Source organism: Cenococcum geophilum, assembly GCF_001692895.1.
Source record: "Cenococcum geophilum 1.58 unplaced genomic scaffold K441scaffold_16, whole genome shotgun sequence".
NCBI classification, from domain to species: domain Eukaryota; kingdom Fungi; phylum Ascomycota; class Dothideomycetes; order Gloniales; family Gloniaceae; genus Cenococcum; species Cenococcum geophilum.
Genome location: NW_027137574.1, coordinates 1,544,942 through 1,566,990, shown reverse-complemented (window position 1 = coordinate 1,566,990; position 22,049 = coordinate 1,544,942). Strand labels below are relative to the sequence as shown.

Genomic DNA, 22,049 nt, shown 5'->3' with positions numbered 1-22,049 from the left:
GGACGACGCGATTTTTGGCGCGGCGAACGCAGCCTTGGCGCGGGACCTTTAGCTAAGGCAGCTTCGCTCAACAATAAAAGCCTATCCGAGGTTTTCTTCACCCGCCCTCTTTCTTACCTGTGTGCCGCTTTGCTTAGGATGCCCTCCATATTGGGCCAGCATCTTCTCTAGCTTTCCCAGATGTCGCTTTACTTTCTTAAGCTCGTTTTGCATGGTGTACGATGACCACCCTCCCCGGTGGTCGTTCTTCCGAGGACCGCTCTCAAGCTAGTCGCCAGGATGAAGCCGACGCAGTGAAGAAACCGCAGAGCAATGCGGCGACGGGAGCTTCTGCAGCCGGTATACGTGCCGTGAGTGCTCGGATGGTCGCATTCTACTTCAGAGCTCCGGTGAAAGCGTTCTTCAGAAGCCGGATTGATTATATGGGATATGCACGAGCCATAAATCCACGGGTTCAAGCAAATCTTGGCTGGTCATGGAGAGTGACTACGCCTGTACTTCTAGCTCATGCAGTCAAGACTCACGGCTGGGGGTTTATTCCTAACCAAGTGCTACCGCCGCTACTGGCGAACACTCTGTAGGGCGCCTATGTAGAAAGCTCCCTAGAAAACCACTGACATATCTCAGTATTGGCGGGGTCCTCTATACCGCCTACCTCCAAACCCTCGGCGTCTTCCATACGCCCTCCTCCCGCTCCACAAAACGTACATACCCACCTCCTCCCATCAGCTCAACCTTCCTCGCCGGCCTCGCCGCCGGGACGATCCAGTCCCTCATCGCCGCCCCGCTCGACGCGCTCCAAGCGCGCTTCCGCACCAGCGACATGCTCGAAGGCAAGTACAAGCACATGTGGCACTACGGATCGCACAAACTACGCTCGATCGGGCTGCGCGGCATCTTCGGCGGGTGGACGCTATCATTACTGAAAGACTCGCTCGGTTCCGCCATTTTCTTCTCTGTCTTCGAGGCCACCAAGTCGCACGCCTACTACGCCTTCGTGACGCGCTTCTACGGCACCTACTCCCCGACCCTGCCGCACGACCACGGCCGCCCGCTCATAAAACCCCATTATGCCCTCGAGCCTGCCTTCCTGCTGCTGGCCGGCATCGCAGCCTCTGTCGCGCAGCAGGTCGTCCAGCACCCGCTTGCTGAGTTGCAGGCTGTGCACTATCGGCGGCTGGAGACGCTAGATTACGCCGCACGGGCGGAGACGACGCCGGCGGGGGTCATGCGCCGGTACTACCATGCGTACGAGGAGACATTCCATCAATGCGAGCGGTTGGCGCGGCGGGCTGGGGGATGGCGGAGTTATCTGTATCGTGGATTTGTCATGAATACAGTGCGTCAGGTGCCGAGTACGAGTGCAGGCTTGATTGTGTTTGAGCTGATGCGCAGGAAGTACGCGTTTGAGAGCGAGGAGATCAGGATTGAGAAGGACGGGTTTGATATTCTTCTCACTTGAGCTTAGAGTTGTATTATGATGTAAAATACTATTATGAATAAAGGATAGAGGGATAGAATTGGTAGAGGCGCCGCTCAGACATGGTATGTTAGATCTCTGCTATTAGGATTAGAGGCTTTAGATAAAGCCTCAGGAATTACTCCCAGACACTTAAATTATTTCTTTCACGCTTCTTATCCAACTTCAAGATATTCCTTATGGCATTATGACACCTTCACCAGCACCGTCCATGAATATTTGTATGTTCTTAATCTACACGTATTTGAGCCTATAGTCCTTGCCATAGGGAGATCTGAAACCAAAAAGGTAAAAAAAATATCCTAACCTCCGCGGGCGGATATGAATCTAATCACAACATGATAACAGCCTTCTCCCTCCACGACTCAGATCGCTCTTCTAATAGACCCTTATCCTTTCCTCCAGTCATGGACCCAAACGCCGACCCCTTAATTGTTAGCAGTATATCTCACCCCACCTCACATAGCCAACAGATCCCTAACCCCCATCACACCCATCAGAGCCACCAAGCTCCAGCCCATTGTCGTGGTATCACTATATCGCACCACGGGCGTCACACTACTGCTCGTCGACGCAGCAGGAGCGGTGCTAGTATGCTGCAATCCACTCCCTCTCCCGCTCCCACTCCCAGTCACAGCCACAGCCACAGCCCCACCGCCCATGCCCGTAGACGTCGCCGACGGCATCGACGTCGTAAGCGGCGTAAGCGCAGGCGATGTAAGTTCAGGTACCGCAGACGCCGCCTCGTCGCTCGCCGCATCAGTCCAGCACCCCATCGCGACTGTCACCGCAGCCGCGAAGTCGTCCGACGCCCCGCCGCAGCCCCGGCCCGTCACTGTCGACTTGATCACACAGGACGCATCCCAGCTATCATGCACGGACTCCAACGACGACGCCTGCGAGCTGGCGTGCGGGAGGGTGTTGGAGGAGACGGTTGGAGAGGAAAAGGGCGATCTGGTCGGCAGGCCTGTGGGGGAAGGCGTGGCCGGGAACGGGCCCCGGGAGAGCGTCTCGTTGCGCTTCTGGGCAGGCAATGTCGGCTGCGTCTGCGCCTCTGCTGCGGCGGACAGGGAGACTTGGCGGATCTCGGCGCGTTGGATGATGCGTGTCATTGAGGGCGTGCGCGTGTGTATCCCGTTTCCCGCACCAACGGAAGAGAGTATGGACGTCTCAAATCGGAAGTTGGATTTTGTGCTTGCGGCCTGCGAAGGGCTGAGCGTGTGACTGGAGCCGGAGAAGTCGGAGGGAACGGTGCTTGTTGAAGAGACGCGAGACGTAGTTGCTGCAGGGCTGGACCACTCGGCCACGGACTCAGAGAGAGGTAGCGAGAGGTAGGACAGGGTCTGAGAGAAGTATCCGTTGTAGGATATGAGAGTCGTAATAACAGGTTTCTTTGAAGATGTCGACATATAAGCCGAGTTGTAGGGAAACAGTACTTCAAATTGCATTTCCACTAGTTGCAGACACTATTGAAGCTGGACCACTGGCCGAACCCAAAATCTCGGTCAGAATAGAACTCAAAAACGACATTACCATCGCCGACCAAGGCGTTGAAGGAGCTTCCCCTGCCACACTCAAGATCGTATGTTCCCCATGCGCCGGCGCAGCCAGCTGGGAGTTTCCACTTTCCGCAGTCATGGTCACTGTCACGGCTGAATATATAATTGGTGCAGTTACTGTAATAGTAATATATGTAGTCGTCGCATCACGAGCCTCGATCCGAGGTCGGTCGAGGAAATTCATTGGGCGCCATAAGCCATTCGCTGCCATGATTCAGATGATGGCTTCTGATTGATGGGTTGGAACTCGCTTGTGCGAGGGCTTCTGTAGGCTACCGTATTTTTTTCGGGGAAAGTGATGAGAGATCGGAAAGAGTGAATGGAATGGAATGAGATTTGGATAGTGTTGGCGGTAGGAAGTAGGATGTACGGATTTGTAATTGGAAATGAGATCGATTCCAAACTCATTCGGCATTTGCTGAACTGGGGAAATAAGTAGCCAAAGTGTTTGGTTGAAATTAGAGCCATCAACGCTGTGGAATCTGTACTGGAAAAGAAGAGTATGCTAAGTAGTCTGTATTCTCTAAGACCCGCTATCTCGCCAGACGGATCGTTGATTCTCAAAGCCAACAGGCCACTCCGTGAGCCCAAGGAGTTTCGCCATGGGCTCCTTCCACTCTGAGTCTTGTGATAGAAACCCAACCTGATTAGTCCGCCGCTTGGAGACATTATCTTTATTCCACCATGATGGCTCAGGACACCCTCTAGCTTTCAACAAAAGTCCAATGCACATGATATCAGGACGGCTGAGCAAGTTTCTCTGTTTCGGCGGCGGCGTTTTCATTCTTGGATTCATACCGTTGAGAGAAATGATCATTGAGACGTAACTTGACTCATAGTGGGCCTTCAGCATTGCTTGTCTCTCCTCATTGTCTGCGATGGGGAGACGTCGAAGAAAGCGGTTAGTTTCCATCGATTGGTGCTCGAAGCCCCCAATGAGCCATTCTGCAATTGCCCAATATGGCATATCCATCATTAAGAGGGACAATTCTAGAGCCACATCCACAAAGGCAGATGATATTCCGCCGTATTGCTCTTGCAAAGGCTTTCGAAAATAGCTTCGGTTGACCTTTGCTGGACGGGGACGCCAAGTTGAAGTATTCTCCATCAGAGTGGAAAGCTCTCGAGTCATTTGAAACTTAAGATTTCTTGGATTCAGTCCTTTGTTCCGCCCAAGAATTCCCAACGCCAGTGTCAGGCCTATCGCGCCATAACCATCTATTGTAAAGGGCTTCGAATCGAGTAGTCCTCGTGGAACGGCAGAGACAGCCCGCGAAACCCTGCGTCGAAAGCCTTGGCCTTCTCCCCAGAGGAGGGACTTTGTTGATGCATCAGGATCGCCGTCCTCGTATATCCACTCATCTGAAGCCCTTAACCTCGAAACTTCGGAATTCGCAACGTTCAAGATGTCTGTTGGATCTTGAGACATACCCCGAGCGGGCCATAGACGCCACCCATATAGGTCGGAAGGCGTCTTATTGATTTCGGTTGCCAAAGCTGTGGCATTTTCTCTGATGAGCTGACGCCACATGGCTTCGTCCCCGCAGAAGATTGTCTTTTCTTCTTTTATAGTAGTTCGACTGCTGTTCGTCCAAGCAAGCCAACGGTTCGAATTAAATGGCGAAATTGCCATGCTGGGACCGTGTATCGGACAGTGGCGAGAAATGTGGCAGAGGCAAGGACTAGGACTGAGAGTGGCTCAGAATTGTTGCTAGATGTAAAGGATAGAACGTTCATAACCAGTGATATTACAAGGAGGACGGAGACAAATGTCCACCACCAGTGCTCGACAAGGGCGAGACGGAAGCGGAAGGTCCAGTGATTTAAAGACTCAGCCATAGATGCCAGGGCGGTGACGAGGCCTTGAAGGAACGCCGTAAGAACAGCCAGCGCAATAGAGCCCCAAGAAAACCCTCCGCTAACTTTGCTGTTGACATGAATTAGGACATTTCCTACCGGGGTGGCCTTCGCCGAGAGTATAAGTAGCAATACTGCGACGGCAAAGCGGAAGAACTGGAATCGTAGCATCTCTTTCAGTTTGAAATGTAAAACTCGGTATTGTCTGGGTTTAGGGATAAGTCATTTCTGGAATATCGTCGTCTCAGAATCGGGATGAACTGAGACTTATAGCCAAACAAGACGAAGTTGGCTTAATTATAGGAATGGATGACTCTCTCTCTCAAATCCGAAGATGGCGTGTTACGCCAAGGAAACGTGTCGACGTGTCGAGGATTGTAACACCATGTTGCCTACCACGCTGTTCTAGTTGCCTACTCCCCCCTTCCTATTGCCTGCATCTTCCTCATATATATATAAGGCTCCTTGGAGCCATTTCGAATAGAGTCCTCATTCTTCATCTCCCAACCTACTCAGATCGACAAAAGGAAAGCCATTTTGCGTAGACGATGCGCCAAACTACCACATAGAATGCTGGGCGCAGAGGTCTGAAACATTCCAAAACTTGCGAAACATTAAGCACGAGCCGCTAGGTTTCCAACGTGCTCAAATGATTGCTGAAATCAATCTCTGCCCAGTCTTCCCCAACTGAGCCAGCTCCTGTCCTCTTCGGTCAATTATAGCTGTGGCTGAAACCCATCGGGATTTATTCCCAACATCTTCCAATTGACAGAGCGCATCATAAACCAGGAGTTCGGGCCGAAGGCGAATGCCCCTTTTGTGTGTACTGAGGCTGACAAGCATGATTGCATACTGACCCTTGTACAGGCGGGCGAGATCTTCCCCTGAAGCTCCCAAGGCAGCAATGTGATGATTGAGGCTCAAGTCTTGATGCTCCATCATACCATCTAGCCAGTCTTCCACCAAGTCATCGCTTGTGTCGGCCAGAAGAAGTGCCAGCTCTGTGGCTGCCGTGACATAGGCGTTTCCTAATAGAGAGAAGGTACGTTCAAACTCTGCACGATAGACACCTCGTAAGGTTTTTGCGGGACGAGGCCATTGAACACTATTTTCCTCGAAGTCTCTGAAAGAGCTCTTTAGGTTCAAATTGCAGACTAGATTCCAGGGCTCCAGGCCTTTATTTCGAGCTAGAATACCATAGGCAAGGCAGATTGCCCTCCCGTCTCGGCCGGAATCAAAAGTTGGTCGGTATTCCAGTAGGTTTCCTGGAACGGAAATGATTCCACGGCTGCATCGTCTTCGAAAACCAAGATGCTCCCCCCAAAGCAGGGAAATTGATTCATCATCAGACGAGGGCTGGTAGACACCAGCTTTAAATTTAGATCTTGGCGTTACGAGGCTCCCGTTCCCGACGGCAGCCACAGACGCCCTTAACAGGTCCGTAGGGTCAGCCACGATACCGCTAAAAGATCCTGGAAGCGACGGAACAACCCGCGTGAATTTTTCGATTGGGTGGAGCCCAATAGCGCAATTCAAATCAATCCAGTCGTCTTCGTCTCCAATGAGTTTCGAGAACGACGGTCCAATTCCTGTTCTGCTGGGTCCAGTCCAAGCTTTCCATCGCAGGCGCAGATATCGCCCACTTTCCATGAGTGGAAGTGTGACTCGGAAAAGGAAGATCAGGAATGCGATGATACAAAGTCCTATCACAAGGCGTGATGCGTTCCGGAGTGAGTCCACGATGAAGGTTCTGGTTCCCCTGAACAAAAGATATGATTCGACATCTCCACCAAAGTCCTCGGATTCAACTTTCAATCCTGCAGACAGTAGAAGCAGACAGAGCGCCGAGGTTGGGAGGAGGATCAGGTAAGGCGTCCACAGAGACAGTCGAAAGCGGAGGGTCCAGCACTGCTTTCGTTCTAGATATCCCAGGAAATTCCAAAAGACGATAGAGCAAGCCAGGACAGCCGCAATGATTGCCTCCATTGTGTTAGTAGACGAGATTGTGAACTCTTGAGATGTAGTTGATTTTGGGTTGTTACAAAGGAGCGACGCTGCGACGTGTCAGCATTTGTATGCAGGCTTGCGGCGGGGGCATCTCAGAGTATCGAGAGGTTTCAAGCCATAACAAATTTCAAATATCAATTCTTTTGAATGATAAAAGACAGTTACTCATACTTCATATCCTTTGAAGAGCACCCCTCTGTTGTGAGATGGGAGATAGTACAATAAACTCACGTGATATTCTTTTGCTCCACTTTAGACCTTATATTTCATACTGTAAGGGAATCCGATGCGTATTCACACCACACTTTTTTCAAATTTTTTTTTAAGAAACGAGTAAAGCCGACCAGGTTCAAATCTAGAGCTTCAGTTCCGGGAGAACCTAAGAAAACACGCAACTCGTAATTTAAATTTTTATGGAACCAAGCGTTAATTTTATCTCATAAATCACGTGCACTACGCGCACGGGCGGGCATACTGCTCCTTATCACCAAACCAAATCTCCCCGAGAGTCTGAGAGCTTACTATGGTATCAGGCCGATATTTTGTGGGTGGAGCTGGTGCACCAAGCGTCTGCAGGGGTGGAAGTGGCTTATATTTTATTTCAGAACTTTATAAACCCCCCTTCAGCGTTAATTACAGCTAAACAGCGCTCCCTCATACTATCTATTAGTGAATTAAGCTATTCCTTAGTAATCTGCTCCTAAGCCTCCTTTACATAGATCCGAAGATTATTATAAGAATACTCCTTATCGCCATACACCTGCTTAATATAGTCCTTTATCTAGTTCTAAATAGTCTTAATTGGGTTTAAATCTGGTGAGTAGGCTAGCCAAAAGATAATCCTAATCCCTCTTTTACTTAGTTCCTCTTTAGTAGAGGCAGCTAAGTAGCTAGGGGCCCTATCCTGCATAAAATAAAGATAAGGATTTATTTGGATCCACCTATAAATAAGAAGAATTATCCTTTTATAGTATAAGGTCTTATTAATTAAACCCCATTCTTTCTCCCAAAAGAGATAGGGCCCTTTTACTCCTCCAGTAAAGTAGCCCCAGAATATCCACCCCTTCCTTTTCCTTATCTTCTCTACTATACAGGTATCTAATAGCTCCTCTCCAGCCTTCCTTATAACCTACTATTTCCAATATCTTCCTCTAGTTACCTAAGTCTTATTACTCTAAAGGATAAAACACTATTATTCCTTAGTCCAATTAATATATTTATGGGCAAAGGTAAGGTGTTTTTATCAGTTCTTAGGGGAGAGAGGAGGTTTGGCTCTTACTACGTATTAGAAGTAGCCTCTCTTCCTTAACGCGTTCCAAATAGCGTATTCACCAACTTCCTAATTAGAGAAGGGACTAATAGAGAAACTAAGGTAGCTTATAAGTTTTCCAGTCTTGGATAAGCATATAAAGACCTTAAGTTAATCCACTTGCTCCTTAGTAAGTTTGCTACGGCGCCCAGTCCTCTTCTTAGGAGTAACACGTTTAGAAAAGAGTAAATATTTAACTTAACGCGTCGTAATTCCAAGATAAAGAGTAATAGCCTTATATTTCCACCCAATACTCCTTAGTGTTTAAACTTAGATGCGTTTATTATAAGTAAGGTGCTTTAAAGAAGAACGAGATGAATATAGAGGCGTAAAAGGCTCTATTATAGATAATTATTAATAAAATTTAAAAGGATTAAGCTAAGGAAATAACAAAGAGTTAGCTTTTTAATACATATAGACAGGGTATATAATTGGAGTATTAAATTATAGGTACACTCACAGGGGCCCCTTGCTGCTTACGCCCCACCCACAAAATATCGGCCTGATACCATAGTATGTCTTAGCCCTAAGCTCTAAGAGTTCTAGTTTTAATTTAGTTCTATCTTATTCTAGCTCTACTACCCGGATTAGGTTATCTTATTGCCTACTGCAGGGTGAATACTTCTATAGGGTGAATGTTCGCAGTGAGGCGAATCTTCACTGAGGGTGCACCTGAAATAAATTGGGTTCGAAGTAAATGGGCTTTAATGCGACGATTCTAGCTAGCTCCTACAGACATGATGATGCAACCTAAACCTCGTAATCCAAGCCAGATCAAAGATCTCCGCCTCCCGAGGAACCAATTTCCTAATCATATTTTCGAAATCCTTCATTGTGGACTCAACACCATTATACCTCTCCTGCGGTCTCGAAGCAATGAATCGAAAAAGCGTATATTTCGTAAGAAAGACCCCCATGAATCCATCCCCGAGAAATATGGAGAGATAGTCTTTTTGCGACCATTTCATGTGCACGTCTGCGAGGATGAAATCTTGTGGGTACACACCACCTTCGTATTTCATCCCGGCGGATTTCCGCACAATGCTGTGCGCACGGTCACACTCGACGATATACTTACACCTCACCTCCCGCTCTTTCCCCCCACTACCTGAGCTTTTCAACAAGCAGTCACACCATCCTCATTTTGCTCCACCCTTTCCGCCTTCACCCCGCTTTCTACAACAAAACTATACTTCTCCAACGCCTCACAGAGAACAGGTTCCGTTTCTGCCTAGCTAATTATCAACGGATTAGGGAACATGGTATCCCTGAACGGCGGTTTCTTCAAATCGATCTCGAAGACGAATTTCCGGTTGGCGAAGATGCGGACTGAATCGTTGAAGGTACCGCGGGAGAGGAAGTTTTGGACGATGCCATGGCGGGCGAGAAATTCGAGAGTGCGGGGATGAAGAACCAAGGCTCGAGATTTATCTGAGCGAACTAGACTGGCTTCAGTGATACGGAAAGGGATGGGCTGGGAGGCGAGTTCTGGGGCGAGCATGAGGCCCGCAGGACCAGCACCCACTATGAGCACTTCAGTTTCAGCCATTATATTGGTTTTGTAATGCTTTTAGCTTTCAAGAAAATTCATCATGAGAGATGAACTAGAGAAAAATATGAGGACATATTTATGTTGACTGCCTATTCTGATATCACAAAGTCGCGGGGAATCGGGCGTCGAATATCCCATGATGACCCGACAATGAACGTCAGATCAGTATTTCCCCTCACAAAGCCAGAGGAAGCTTGTACCGGAGAAGAGAGGGTGGGTAGTGAATCCGTCGTATTCGGCCATGAGTATAAATTCAAAGGCACCTCCGCAATCGGCCGGCAGATGCCAGTGATCTCCGCAGTGATTCCCGTCATCGGAAATATGGCGGCCGTCGTGCTGGACGAGTTGGACATTCCGGACATTGTAGGATAATTGAACGGCGAAGAAGATGTGGGAGAGTTGCCAACATTCATGGCATCGTGATTCACACCGGTCGTCGTTACCTCACTTAGGGACATTTTCGTCATCGAGGTTGAGCCGCTGGATTCACCTATTGTAGTAATATACCAGGTCCCCGTCGAGACTGTCATGGTCTCATATACTGTCTTTATCACTGTCGGTCGTGCAGGCTCACCTGCTGTGAGTTCTTCACCTTTTATAACAGAGGCCGGGAGCAGCCAGGTTACGTATTGGGTAGCTGTACCGTACACTGTAACAGTTACGGTTGGAAGGTCCGTGCCGCCGTCTAAGAAGCCTTTGCGGCTTGTGGGAACTAGCGAGGATAAAGCTGGAGTTGTTGGTGAGAATGTGTAAGCTTTGCAGTGCGAAGAATTGAATGAACGACTTGATTGTGAATGTAGCTCTAAAGTCTCTATATATACACGAAGAAGGTAGAGGTAATAAGACATAATGGGGTAATAGGTAACTAAAATGGGAACGGTGATCTGCAAGCAATATTGATCTGCAATCAATATATAGGGTGGCGTTGATGCTGTCTTGGAGCCTTCCAAGACGGTGATCTTGTGTCTCAGCACAGTGTCGGTAGTCGGTTACAGAATGTCCCAGCGAGGTGCCCGCGGATATCTGCCCTGACGGATGCGCAAAGGAATAGAGCAAGGTGAAAGATTAGATACTTCATTGCCAGGAACCTGAAATATTAACTGGGATGATGGATAGAAGTTCAATATAGGCGTGAGCGAGCTACAATAACGAGGATGGAATTTGCAACAGAAGCAGAAGAAAGAAGAGATTGCCTGAGCCAGGTATGTATCTGCCCATTATTATGATTGAGGTTGTGGTCATATGGCCATCATGACGACTGCTGGCCTGATCTGCAGAGATAAGTGAAGGTGGACGCATACTATCGGTCTATTATATCAGTGTAAACACATGTATAGAAATAACGGTATTAAGGGCTATTCTCGATGATATAATAGTTACATGAATAGAAATGATTAAAATTCCAATTACCAATGCCTGAAATGGAAAAGATATTCAAATGCTTGTAGCGACGCAAAATTCACCGAACGTCCCAATCCATGTCTCCTTATGTCCGTAAGCTTAGGGCTTAGGATTGACGGTAGGTTCACAATAGCAAACTCACTAAACGGATGTTGATGGCAAACGAGGTGGCGTCACAGTCGCTATTCCTACACGTGCCGTTGGCGGTACGATTGCATAAAGAGTATTTGTCACAGGGTTTCTATAGTCTCAATAAGCGATGCTCAATAGCTGTTAAATGCCATAGACTTACGTTTTTGAAGCATATTCCACTGTCCTAGTCATATAAACTGTTGGTTGCGTGAATTCAGCCAAAGACGGCCTTGTACTCTTGCTCGTGGTTTCTACCTCGATCTCGGTTTCCAGCAGCATCGATGTTGATAAGCTTATTGAAGACATTGTCGTCGTGATATCCATATGAATGGTCTCGACCATGAATGTGTCCGGTCCGGACACCGTAGTTGTAAGATTTACATGGCTCGTAGTGGTGCTGGTGACCGTAATAATCTGGATATACCACACCTCATGATAATATGCGCAATCTAACCGGCCATCTGACTGTACAGTACAAATCTTGCTATCGACGTTAGATGGTGTTCCGCCGCCGGTAAGAGCCTGCCACGGAGCCATGTAGTATGTGATCATTGTTTTAATTGCCAGTGCGGGGGTAATCAGAGCGCTGTTGTTCATAGCAGGCGACGGTGTTTCTAAGCTATAACCGAAATCGCTTGAGAAGGTGACTTCCTGACTGCATTGCGAGACCCTAATTCGAGTAGCTAAGCCTGTGAGAGTAGTCGCGCAAACTGTCGTCACCGTTCGAGTATAATAGGTCGAACATGATCCGTTTCCCGCGACACTCATTGAATAATTGAGATAGGGAGGGCCCACGGTTGTAATTGGCATGAATGCTACTGGAGGTCCGACACACATTGTCATTAGGGGCACGAAGGTTGCCACTACTTGGCTCTGCTTAGTGACTTTGACCGGCGCTGCGCCTGGGGACGGAGTGATGATGGTATAGAAGGAATTAGGAATCGTGGGCTTTGCTTGAACCGCAATGGGCTTGATTTGGCGCTTCCCTTTTTCATGCCGCTTTCTTAGAGTCTCGACTGCTTCGTGCCTAAAACGACTTTTATGGACTTTGTCAGCGGACGTTCCAAAGACTGAGAAGATGGCGTAAATGGCAAATTGGATAAATGAAGCAGAGATATACATCTTGCTGGATGTTTATAAGTAGTGCAACTAGGAGGGGAAGGCATGGAAACTCACTCAGATTATCGAATTGCGGAAGGAGAGCTGTAGGATGTTTTCCACGACGCATCCCTAGATAAATCCGGACAATGCTCTGGAGGAATGTTGATGACCAGGAATTTGAACGTCATTGTATATATCTGCCAATGTAGAAATAATGGGAATGAGGGTTGTGTAAACCCGGCTGGTGAAGCGCTAGGTTTTCAAAACAAAGCGTCTAGGCGCATGTTAAGCCCATCGCTAATAGATACTGGGCAGCGTAGGATGGATGTACCGTTGCAGTGTCTACCTAATGTTTGGTGTCATAGTTGTGTTCTTGGTGGAACTGTCGGCTTACCTGTTTACTTTGGAAGGTCGTCAGAAGCCTGCTAGAAGTATGAAACGAATCACCTCTCACGCATTGCCTACCTTTACAGAAGTGTAAGCTTGCTTCACGAAGACTTTTTCCTTTTTTTCCTTTTTAATATTCTCCGGATTTGAAATTGGTTCGACTTTTCGGGAAGACTCTCACGGTTCATGCCGCGCCACAAGCGCCAACAGCATTACTAATTGCGGTAGTTTCCCCGCGTCTTTAAAACGATCGGGCCAGACCTTCCATTTATGCATCCACCGCCATAGCCAAATAAACGCCCGAAATGTCGTCAGAAAACCAAGCTCCAAGCCCAAATATTGCCAAGTCTCCTGGCTTCTATACAACCTCGATGTCACCACTATGCAAACGCCAAGGCTGTGTGTTGTGTGTTTGTGCGCCTAGTCCCCACCATCCCCACCATTATACAGGGGCCGCAGTCAGGTATCTACATAGTACAAAAGGAAACCGCTAAATGCAGGAAAATTGTAAGTATGCGTGTGAGGATTGTACAGCTCGTAGAAATTTCGTTATAAACAGTGCTCTTTTCTCGTCTTCTATATTGCTAGCGCCGAGGTCCTTGGCAAAAGCCCCGTTGGGTTCTGACTAGGCGCGTAAATCCTTCTCTCCGCCAGGTAGCCATACGGGTTTTCTGCGCTCGTAGACAAGATTTATCCTGGAGCTTTATCAGTATCTATGCCATGCTGTGTACTAGGTGAGGGGCTGGTCTTACCAGCTGATGAACACATTGATGCACTCCGCGACACAAGCAATGACAATAGCCACGATGATAAGGGCCATATAGAACAGGCTGGAGCGGCTAGAAGCCGGCTCCGCAGCCTCCTCCTCCTTCGCCTCGCGACAGATGATCCTGTCGCGTGGCCCTCCCGTGGTTGCGCTGCGAGGCGGGTCGTGCGGGTCGACGATAGTCCGCGCAGCCAGCTCCATCAGCACTCCCGTGGGCAGCGGCTTCAGCTCATCGTACAGTGACGTCGCCAAGACGTCTTTCTCGACTAGATCAGCGAAATAGTTCACGTACCCCACGGGGTCAACTAGCCGCCAGCGCTCCAGCTCGGGGCCGAGCCGTGAGCAGCGGTCGTTGCGTTTCGAGGCGTTCAGAAGAGCGGATGATAACGTCCATGGGATTGACTCGTCGATGGACACGCAACGGCAGTTTGTTCGTGTGGGTGCGGCGGTTGCGGGAATGGAGGAGATTGATCCAAGGGTGAGATAGGCTACCCAGTAAGTGAGGGTGACCATCTTGGCGTCGCCGTGGTGAAGTGTTCTAGGCAGTACATTAGAAGCGAGTCTCGCCGGATATAGTGCTGAAGAGAAAAGAATGAACAAGAAGGACCAGAGGTGTACGCGTACAAAAAGCTTGACTATTTGGAGCCTTTGATGGACAGATTTGATTGACGAGATAATGGAAATCGCATCAATCTATATGATAAAGTGGTACCGCAGGAAAGACGCTCATATGTGGGTTAAAGACGGGCCCGGAAGCAAGACGGGGTCCGGAAGCAGTACCGGCGACAATAATATATAGAGGATAGAAAGGCAACTGCCACTCGAATCCTAGGCAGGGAAATGAAGCGAAGTAAAGTTCTATTCAGGCTGGACCACAGTTTGCCAAGAGAATAAGTTCGCAGTTCGCGAACCAGGCTGGGATCGGATGTCACTTTGGTGACATGTACGAGGCCGCAAGCGGTCATTATGTATGAACGACACCGAAAGCAGCAGAGGCCGAGTGACGTTGAAGCCTCAGCTGCGCCCATTCATATCGCTCGACAACGGCACGGTCTGTCACCATTGCACGTGCCGGAGGAACCAAACAAAAGCCAGCAAAGGTCAAAAACATCAGCATGGCCCAGCCCGCACACGACCAAGCCTCTGAGCACCCTTAGCCGGCACGCAAGCGTCCCACGACTTGTTCTAGGATAGCTGCGGTCCGATCCAATCTCCTGCCAGGCCTGCGCGTAGCTTCTCGCGCTCCTCAGCCCCTCCCCATTTCAACCACTACGCCGGGACTTCAAATCGTAGGAGTCGGGTTTTGCGGTCGGGGTTCGGCTCTTTTCTTCGCAGGCTTGCGCTATCTCTCAGCAACAGTTTTAGTACAGCGTAAATATTTATCATTTACTAACTTAGAAGATTTTTTTTTAATAACTAAATGACTCTTTCTGGTAATTCATAGAATATTCAATTAATCTCATTAACATTTTAGTTGCTTGCGAAATATTGTTCCTTGCATGCGCCATTTATCAAGGATGACTGCAGCTGTCAGCATCACCCTGTGCAAATCAGATGCGAAGAGAGGGGTGGTGAGCTCCGTGCACACCAGCCGAGGGGCTTCGTTCCAGAACAAGAGAGAGGGCACACGATAGGGGGAACGAGGCTGAGCGCCTCTAGATCTTGTCTGAGCTGCTTGGGTCGACTGCTTGAGTTGTTTCAGGACTTTACCCATTTGGAGATAGTCGCATCAGCTGTCAGCCCAAAGTGCGAGAATTGAGAATAATCCATGGCCAGTCATGGCTTCGGATGGGCCCGCAATTCCCATACTATCGTACCACTCCGTATATCAGCCCTTTTTCTCTCCCACCCCTCTCTCCTACCTTCTACTTCTATCTGTGTGTTCATGCACCGAGGCAGAGCTCCGCCCTGCTGTAAGGCAGAACTATTAAGTAACGCAACTGCAGATCCACTCGCCCATCGCTTTGCTCGTATACTGTCACACTTCATGACGTGAAAACATCGCTTTCCCTCACGAGACCGGCTCTGTATCCTTGTATTTCTTCCACTCCGCCTCGCGGAAACCTCCCAGTCTCCTGAGACCTCTTCCGCGCTTTCCGAAACCCATCTAAAAGAGGGAGGAGGTAAGCCCAAAGCGCTCTTCGCATTATACGTTGCTTTGCCTCCCAGCAGGAAAGATGGTGGATTTCGGATAAGCTACCCTCCGTAAGCCCTAACACTGCCGTCCACTCGCCCTAAGCATTAGAAATTCCTGCACAGAGCAGTAACTCATCACGCTATTTATGCACGGCTTGGAAGACGATAGCCCGTAGCGCCCACCTCAACATCTGCACATCCCGATCTTGGCCGTCATCACAATCGACTGCGCCGGCAGGCAAAGGCCAGTGAGACGGAATTTGCAGTAAGATCTGCTTATTACGATATGGGGTATATAACGATATTCTCTATATTACGATCGACACCCCTTGATCAAGGCTTTTTTGGTGTAATATTAAGATAATCTGGATGTTGACGATATCGGTATAACTAGTGGAGAATTTGTATGGGAGAGCCCTTCTAGGTACTAAGACCTCTTTTTCCCTGCTTATTCACCCGCTCGACTGCAAAAACCGTATCGTAATAGAGAGATACAAGGGGGTAGCGGGTCCGGGCAGACGCCTTCCCCGCTAGTATGCTAGCAGAATAATACAGGCCAACCATTTTGCAAGGGCTCGCTTATTTTGAAAACATACTAGCAGGGAGAGTGTCTGCCTTGCTGGTACCCCCTTGTATCTAAGCATCTAAAAAAGCTTGCTCTCGGACTCTCCTTACGCCAAGAAGCTAGACCCACCCAATAAGCTCAACGACAGGGGGTTGTAAGCTTTGCAGTCAGTCTTATGGAAGCTTAGCTTGCGCACTCTTCACGCCTTGCATTCGGACCACTTCGAGAGGAAATTGCCAAGGTTATTACAAAGCCGTTAGCTTCTATGGCCGGCTGTATTTGCGTTGGAAAATTATTGATGGGTCATACTTCATGCCCACATTGTCACTAAGGCTGTAGATCCTCATTTCTTTATGTTAAAAGATCTGCCTTGCACTGCCGCGCACTTGTGACGCACTCACCCACGCGGGCCAAAGTATCACATCACATTATTAACTGGGTAGAGGGCTGTTTACTCTAGGTTTGCCGACTAGTTCACTAGGCATCCGAATCATGTCGGCCGGAAATGAAGCTCACAACGGGCCGAGTTTCAAAACATCTCACCAAAACCTCCGCTAAGCAGCCACTTCATCGTCGTATAGAAAATATCTACTTCAGCCGCATCTCGGTATCATAGACCTCATAAGCCGGAAGAACCTCGCCGCCGAGTCAACTCGGTCTCCACCGATCCCAAGCTGACAAACAACAGCTGCTGAACGAACAATCGGGAGAAAACGAGGGAACTAGCTGCAAGTAGACCGAAATAAAAAACGCCAGTTCATGCCGTCATATCATGAAACATAGTGTACAATGCACAGTGCCAGCCTTCGCAATGCAATCCATGCCCAGGGGTAATAGAAAGGATAATACGGGGAAAACCCAGTCCGATGCCACGCTCGTCCAGCAGGTATCCCTCCGTTTTGAGCTGGAAGGTCTCCTCGTTATGCTATGCCATGTTTCGCAGAACACCTCTACCTTCCTCTATCCTTCTTGGGGTAAAATGCCACTCATCTCATGAACAAAAGGAAGCCTGTGAACTCTATCATAGGGCATTGAAATATGTACTCTGAAGGAGCTAAAACCGCTCCATCAAGTTCTTCCTGACCGTCCACATCCTCGCCCGCTTGCCGTAAATATACATCGGGATAGTGAACAAGAGACACGCCATCTGGATGCCTCCGACGACAAGGAAGACCTTCCTAGGCCCGTCGGACTCGAGCCAATTCGTGAAGAAGAGCGAGAAGACGAGGCCGTGGAAGATGTCTGTTCAGATAATTAGCATGGTTTCGTTATTCAAAGATACCCTTCTTTCCCCAATCATGTTTCGTGGTGAACTTCTTCTTTTCCCAGCAACACAAGGGACTTACTCTTGCTAAAATTCAGCGTCACAAGCGCCTCGCCCGCATACTGCCGATAGCTATCCACGCAAAACGTAATCGCCGTCGTACTCCCCAAACTGCAGCCAAAGCTAATCACGCCAAAGAACACCGTCGGCACGATCCAGCGATCCCGCTCCTGCGCGCTCCACCCGAACCCCATGAGCCCGATCGTCGTGCACACGGTCACGGGGATCGCCATGACGAGGCGGAACTCGGGCTCGTAGATGCCGTCGTTCTTGCGGCTCATGTAGCGCACGATAAGATCCGAGACCTTGCCCGCGACGGCCGTGCCAAAAACGCCGCCGATGAAGGGGGACAGGTAGACGAGGCCGGTTTGTAGAGCGGTGAAGTTGTAGCTCTCCTTGTTGCGGTACACGGCCGCGACGGATTCGGACAGCACGATCAGCCAGCCAATCGAGAGTGAGTAGACCAGCGTGCTCCACAAGACAGAGGGGTATGCGAATAGGATGAAGGGCCGAATCATGACGTGGAGCCACTTCTCCTTGGTCAGGCGGCCGTTCCATGGCTTTAGAGTACTGATGAATGACTTTGGCGGTAAAGAACGGTAGTACTCGGTGTAGACAAACGAACGTTGGTCTTCGGATATAATAGAAGTCTCAGGTCCGAGCTGCGGGAAGCCGGGTGAAAGGGCAACATGCTTTCGAGTAGGATGCTCGTCTTTTGGTGATTTTAGAGCGGACCGGGGTTGAACTTCTGCCGCAACGTGCTCTTGAGGATATTCAGTGGGTTTGGCAGCGCTGAGACTAAAGTAGTCTTGCTCTTCTACCTTTTCGGAATAGTAGGGCGAGTTCAGATTATGCAGGTCAGGAGTATTCGGTGCGCCGTCATGTGGTTCAACTTTCCATGCTTCTGAATGATGGGGATTGGGAGATTTGCGTGCCGGAATCGCATTCAAGCTTGGCTCTTCACTGCCGCCATCTCTACTCTGAGAATTATGGGCTGCGGCGGGTTCGGTAGACGGAGAAGAACCTTGCGTATCTTCTTTCTCATTTGTGGTGCCTTCTGGGGCAAATCCTACGTGAGCGTTCTTATTAGCGCGCTTTTGAGCGATGCTTCCAATCGGAGATAGAATGGCAGCTGTAGGGTCACAGATATCGACCGCACTAGCTCCAGGAGTAGCGGTTTGCTGGTGGTGGAAATGGCCGAATGATGGTAATCTGAATGGACGATGTCTTGCGGGACTCAAGCTCCTATTGTGGTGCTGCTTGCGTGGGCGAGGGGCTCGATCCCAAAAAGTCTCTGGCACGAACAGGAATAGCAGACAGAAACATAATCCGACAACCATAGCGACGATCCTGCAAAAGTTTAGAAATTGAAAGTTTAAGGTATTGCGCGTATTTACTTACCAAAAAACCCATCTCCAGCTTAATGACTGAATAATGACTGCACTCACGAGCGGAATGAGGTTCTTACCACCTAGCAAAAGCAGTGTGTAGATGCCAAGGCGATATGCTCGCTCGTGAAGAAAGAAAATTTCTGCTACGGTGGCAGAGGGAAGACATTCTACGGGACTAACAGCCATCCCTTGAACAATTCTGGCAATGACCAAGGAAGGGTAGTTCGGTGATAAAGCACACCAAATAGACGTGAGTAGGAATATAACAATCGCTACCAGATAGACTGGTCTCTTGCCAAATAATATAGCGGTCGGAGAAGCAATGACGCTTCCAAGCCCGAGCCCCATCATATATAGCCCAGTGGTGAGGGCGACGCGGGGAACGGATACATTATATGTTGAAGCAACGTTATTGAATCCAGCTGCTAGAACCGGGGTCATGCCTCCTCCTACCATACAGTAGAAGCCAAGAGAGAGGAGAGCTGCATCTCGTCGCAATGTAGGCCAATTTAGAGGGTCATTCATGGAGTCATCAGGCTGTGGTTCAAGGATGATTTTGCCATCCTTTGTCCGCTTCTTCTCAGGAACCACGGGCCTTATGGAATGTCTAGATACGCTTCTGAGCGAGGGAGGATACGGAGAGGGTAAGGAAGAAGCGGAAGTGCGCGCTCTGGCGTGCTGGAGACCGAGAGGTTCATTGTGCTTGTGGACATTGGATAGAAGCAAAATAGAGCCTAGAAAAATTGAAGGTTAGCGTGTGCTCTATGGATATTAACCACGAGCTTCATTTCCGCGTTGCTAAAGATTGTATATATAGAATGAAGGCTTCCAGCCCGAGCACATCTCCAAATCAAGCATAAACATACCGGGAACCTCATCAGTCTCAGTATCGTTCAACACTCCCAGACTCCACTTTGCTGGCTTCAAAGCTGCTTTTTCTTCATCGTCAGAGTTGGTCGTCGAACTGCCGTTCTTCTCGACAGACTTCTGATTCCGCCATTTCGAGAACATGGCAATGTTTCAGATGGATTGGAGTCTTGTCTGGGGGTATTGGACAGGGGCAGAGACGGGGTATTTGAGGAGGGTGAAGACGGGAAGTGAGGGTGAAGACGGGGGAGTGAGGGTAAAGACGGGGAGTCGGGGTGAGGATATAACTGTTCAAGGTTCTAGTGAGATCAACTGACTGAGGGTATGCGCCCTGGAATAGGGTAGCGAGGATCGCTAACAGCGGATCGGAGGGGAGGAAACAGGTGACAGAGAGAGTGGGGGGTTTAGAGTTAGCCATAGCCAAGATATATACAAGACATGTGGTGGTTTAGGTACCTGACAGGGTCTAATTGAACCCACCTGTCAACAAGGCGAGGCTCAGGGCGCGCTCGGGCCTTTATGACGTTTTGCATGCATGCGATCTGCGCCGCACTCTCTCCCTTATCTTATTATTCGATTAATGGGACATGCAACTGCTGCAACAAAGACTGAAAAGCACACACGATCGTCTACATCATTCAAATCCTCCCCGTACCGGTCCGAGACAACCACGCGAGTACATTCCCACCCAAACGCGCCATCCGCTCACGCCGATGTCCCACACCGCCTCGCCAGGGCCCTTGCCTGTCAAGCTCAACAGCTGCCCGCGTGAGCAGCACATGGCCAGTGTTCATCTGACTTGTGCCGCATCGACCTCAGCCTATTTTCTCATTTTCTGGGGACAGATAAGGCTGATTTGCCACGTACTCCCATCGCTAATGATAGCTAATACCCTTTTGAAGAGAAAGAGCATAAAGGAGCCTTCTTTGTGTTCTTTTGATTGGCGCACTTTATAAGAGGTCTAGCTTCTAGAAGCCTCGGAAGCCCTCAAAAGAGCCGCTTCGTGGTAGTTGGAATGCGGGGGCCTCTCGGGCGCAAACGTTTTAGGGCTCGTTCGATAACTTTTTTTGACCTGTTCGCGCCCACCTGTTCGACCCCCTGTTTTGTGCCCACCTGCGCCCGTCTGTAGGATTATAAGCGCAACTAGTGGGCGCCACAGTAGGGGTGTATATCGAACAGGTAAGAGCCATTTATTTGGTAGAATAATCGGCAGGTTAAGGACGGGCAGTAAGTCGTGATTATATAAGCCGCGTTTAAGCTTATAGACGCTAAAAAAACACTTAGATAGAGCCTGTAGTTAGACCCTTATTAATATACTTAATTTCTTTGTGAAATACTTGCTCCTTCTAATGGCCGAGCTTGGTACGTCTACCAAGGGCAGCTCTGCTAACCCTGCTGCCTTACCTATAGCTTAATCCTTACCTATATTAGACCCACCTAATATATATAATTTAACTACTCCCACCACCGCTACTACCACCACCCCTATTAAGCTAGTATTAGTGCCTGTGATAAGATAGATAAGGAAGTAAGGGAGGGCGAAGATAATAAGGGACAAAGATGGGTAGGAGCCTATTGCTGCCAAGCTACCAGCTAAACGGGTCCAGAAGAAGAAGGCGACGATAGGTACGGATAGTCCTAATAGGCCTTAATTAGTATGGCTTCCAGCCTCAAATAAGGCCTTTTTAACCTACCTATAGGTACTAGTGGATTAAGGCAAGGAGACTAATAGTGCTACTTTTAAGGCTACCGACTATGTGGACGCTATTACCTTTATTAAGATTAAATTGGGTTAGGAGCTTATAATTAACCAGTTAACTAATAAGTACAATTATTGGAAGGCTGCTTTCTGTAAGTTTTTAGCCTATAAGAGGGCGTATTTAGGCTAGGGTAAGTATAAGGTTACTCTATTGCTATAGATAGATAAGGAGGGGGTTATAAATAACTACTTTCACCAACACGTTAGAAGAAAACCTTTTAAGAATAATTAGCCGGCTTATTATAAGCAATTAACGTATCTACTTGCTAGTAAAATGGCTAAAGGTAACTACGCTGTATTAATTAATAATGCGCTTAATAAGAATTTATTATAGAATATAGGTATAAGCAGAGCTAACAACGACTCTAATATTAAGGTTAATAATTGTAATATAATTAATAGTGGTAGGAACCTAAATTTAGCACTTGGATTAATTAAACAAAGTCCTTTTAGTAC

The 22,049-nt window shown here is 48.6% G+C and overlaps 9 protein-coding genes across 9 annotated transcripts; 1 reads left to right on the top strand and 8 right to left on the bottom strand.

Annotated features, from left to right (window-relative positions):
- Positions 1-221: 221 nt before the first annotated feature.
- On the top strand, positions 222-1,462 carry K441DRAFT_676565 (putative mitochondrial carrier protein; the record flags this gene model as incomplete). Its single annotated transcript, XM_067650968.1, has 2 exons — positions 222-577; positions 628-1,462. 2 exons carry the CDS (start codon positions 222-224, stop codon positions 1,460-1,462), a joined length of 1,191 nt encoding a protein of 396 aa, XP_067505159.1.
- A 238-nt stretch (positions 1,463-1,700) lies between these two features.
- On the bottom strand, positions 1,701-3,245 carry K441DRAFT_71026 (uncharacterized protein). Its single transcript, XM_067653886.1, has one exon. The coding sequence runs from the start codon at positions 2,926-2,928 to the stop codon at positions 1,939-1,941; it is 990 nt and encodes a 329-aa protein (XP_067505158.1). The 5' UTR covers positions 2,929-3,245; the 3' UTR covers positions 1,701-1,938.
- On the bottom strand, positions 3,246-4,937 carry K441DRAFT_71027 (uncharacterized protein). Its single transcript, XM_067653887.1, has one exon. The coding sequence runs from the start codon at positions 4,670-4,672 to the stop codon at positions 3,563-3,565; it is 1,110 nt and encodes a 369-aa protein (XP_067505157.1). The 5' UTR covers positions 4,673-4,937; the 3' UTR covers positions 3,246-3,562.
- Positions 4,938-5,491: 554 nt separating this feature from the next.
- Positions 5,492-7,328, bottom strand: K441DRAFT_71037 (uncharacterized protein). Its single transcript, XM_067653888.1, has 2 exons — positions 7,135-7,328; positions 5,492-6,950 (listed from the first exon to the last, which is right to left on the bottom strand). The coding sequence occupies exon 2, from the start codon at positions 6,880-6,882 to the stop codon at positions 5,542-5,544; it is 1,341 nt and encodes a 446-aa protein (XP_067505156.1). The 5' UTR covers positions 6,883-6,950; positions 7,135-7,328; the 3' UTR covers positions 5,492-5,541.
- Positions 7,329-8,976: 1,648 nt separating this feature from the next.
- Positions 8,977-9,856, bottom strand: K441DRAFT_658371 (uncharacterized protein). The gene has a single exon (XM_067648338.1). The coding sequence runs from the start codon at positions 9,759-9,761 to the stop codon at positions 9,444-9,446; it is 318 nt and encodes a 105-aa protein (XP_067505155.1). The 5' UTR covers positions 9,762-9,856; the 3' UTR covers positions 8,977-9,443.
- Positions 9,700-10,938, bottom strand: K441DRAFT_71021 (uncharacterized protein). The gene has a single exon (XM_067653883.1). The coding sequence runs from the start codon at positions 10,610-10,612 to the stop codon at positions 9,854-9,856; it is 759 nt and encodes a 252-aa protein (XP_067505154.1). The 5' UTR covers positions 10,613-10,938; the 3' UTR covers positions 9,700-9,853.
- A 246-nt stretch (positions 10,939-11,184) lies between these two features.
- K441DRAFT_70984 (uncharacterized protein) lies at positions 11,185-12,636 on the bottom strand. Its single transcript, XM_067653876.1, has 2 exons — positions 11,458-12,636; positions 11,185-11,406 (listed from the first exon to the last, which is right to left on the bottom strand). The coding sequence occupies exons 1-2, from the start codon at positions 12,417-12,419 to the stop codon at positions 11,307-11,309; spliced, it is 1,062 nt and encodes a 353-aa protein (XP_067505153.1). The 5' UTR covers positions 12,420-12,636; the 3' UTR covers positions 11,185-11,306.
- A 774-nt stretch (positions 12,637-13,410) lies between these two features.
- K441DRAFT_676559 (uncharacterized protein) lies at positions 13,411-14,064 on the bottom strand (the record flags this gene model as incomplete). Its single annotated transcript, XM_067650967.1, has 2 exons — positions 13,411-13,480; positions 13,538-14,064. The coding sequence occupies 2 exons, from the start codon at positions 14,062-14,064 to the stop codon at positions 13,411-13,413; spliced, it is 597 nt and encodes a 198-aa protein (XP_067505152.1).
- Positions 14,065-17,306: 3,242 nt separating this feature from the next.
- On the bottom strand, positions 17,307-19,978 carry K441DRAFT_676558 (MFS general substrate transporter; the record flags this gene model as incomplete). Its single annotated transcript, XM_067650966.1, has 4 exons — positions 17,307-17,494; positions 17,599-18,926; positions 18,978-19,701; positions 19,834-19,978. The coding sequence occupies 4 exons, from the start codon at positions 19,976-19,978 to the stop codon at positions 17,307-17,309; spliced, it is 2,385 nt and encodes a 794-aa protein (XP_067505151.1).
- Positions 19,979-22,049: the final 2,071 nt, after the last annotated feature.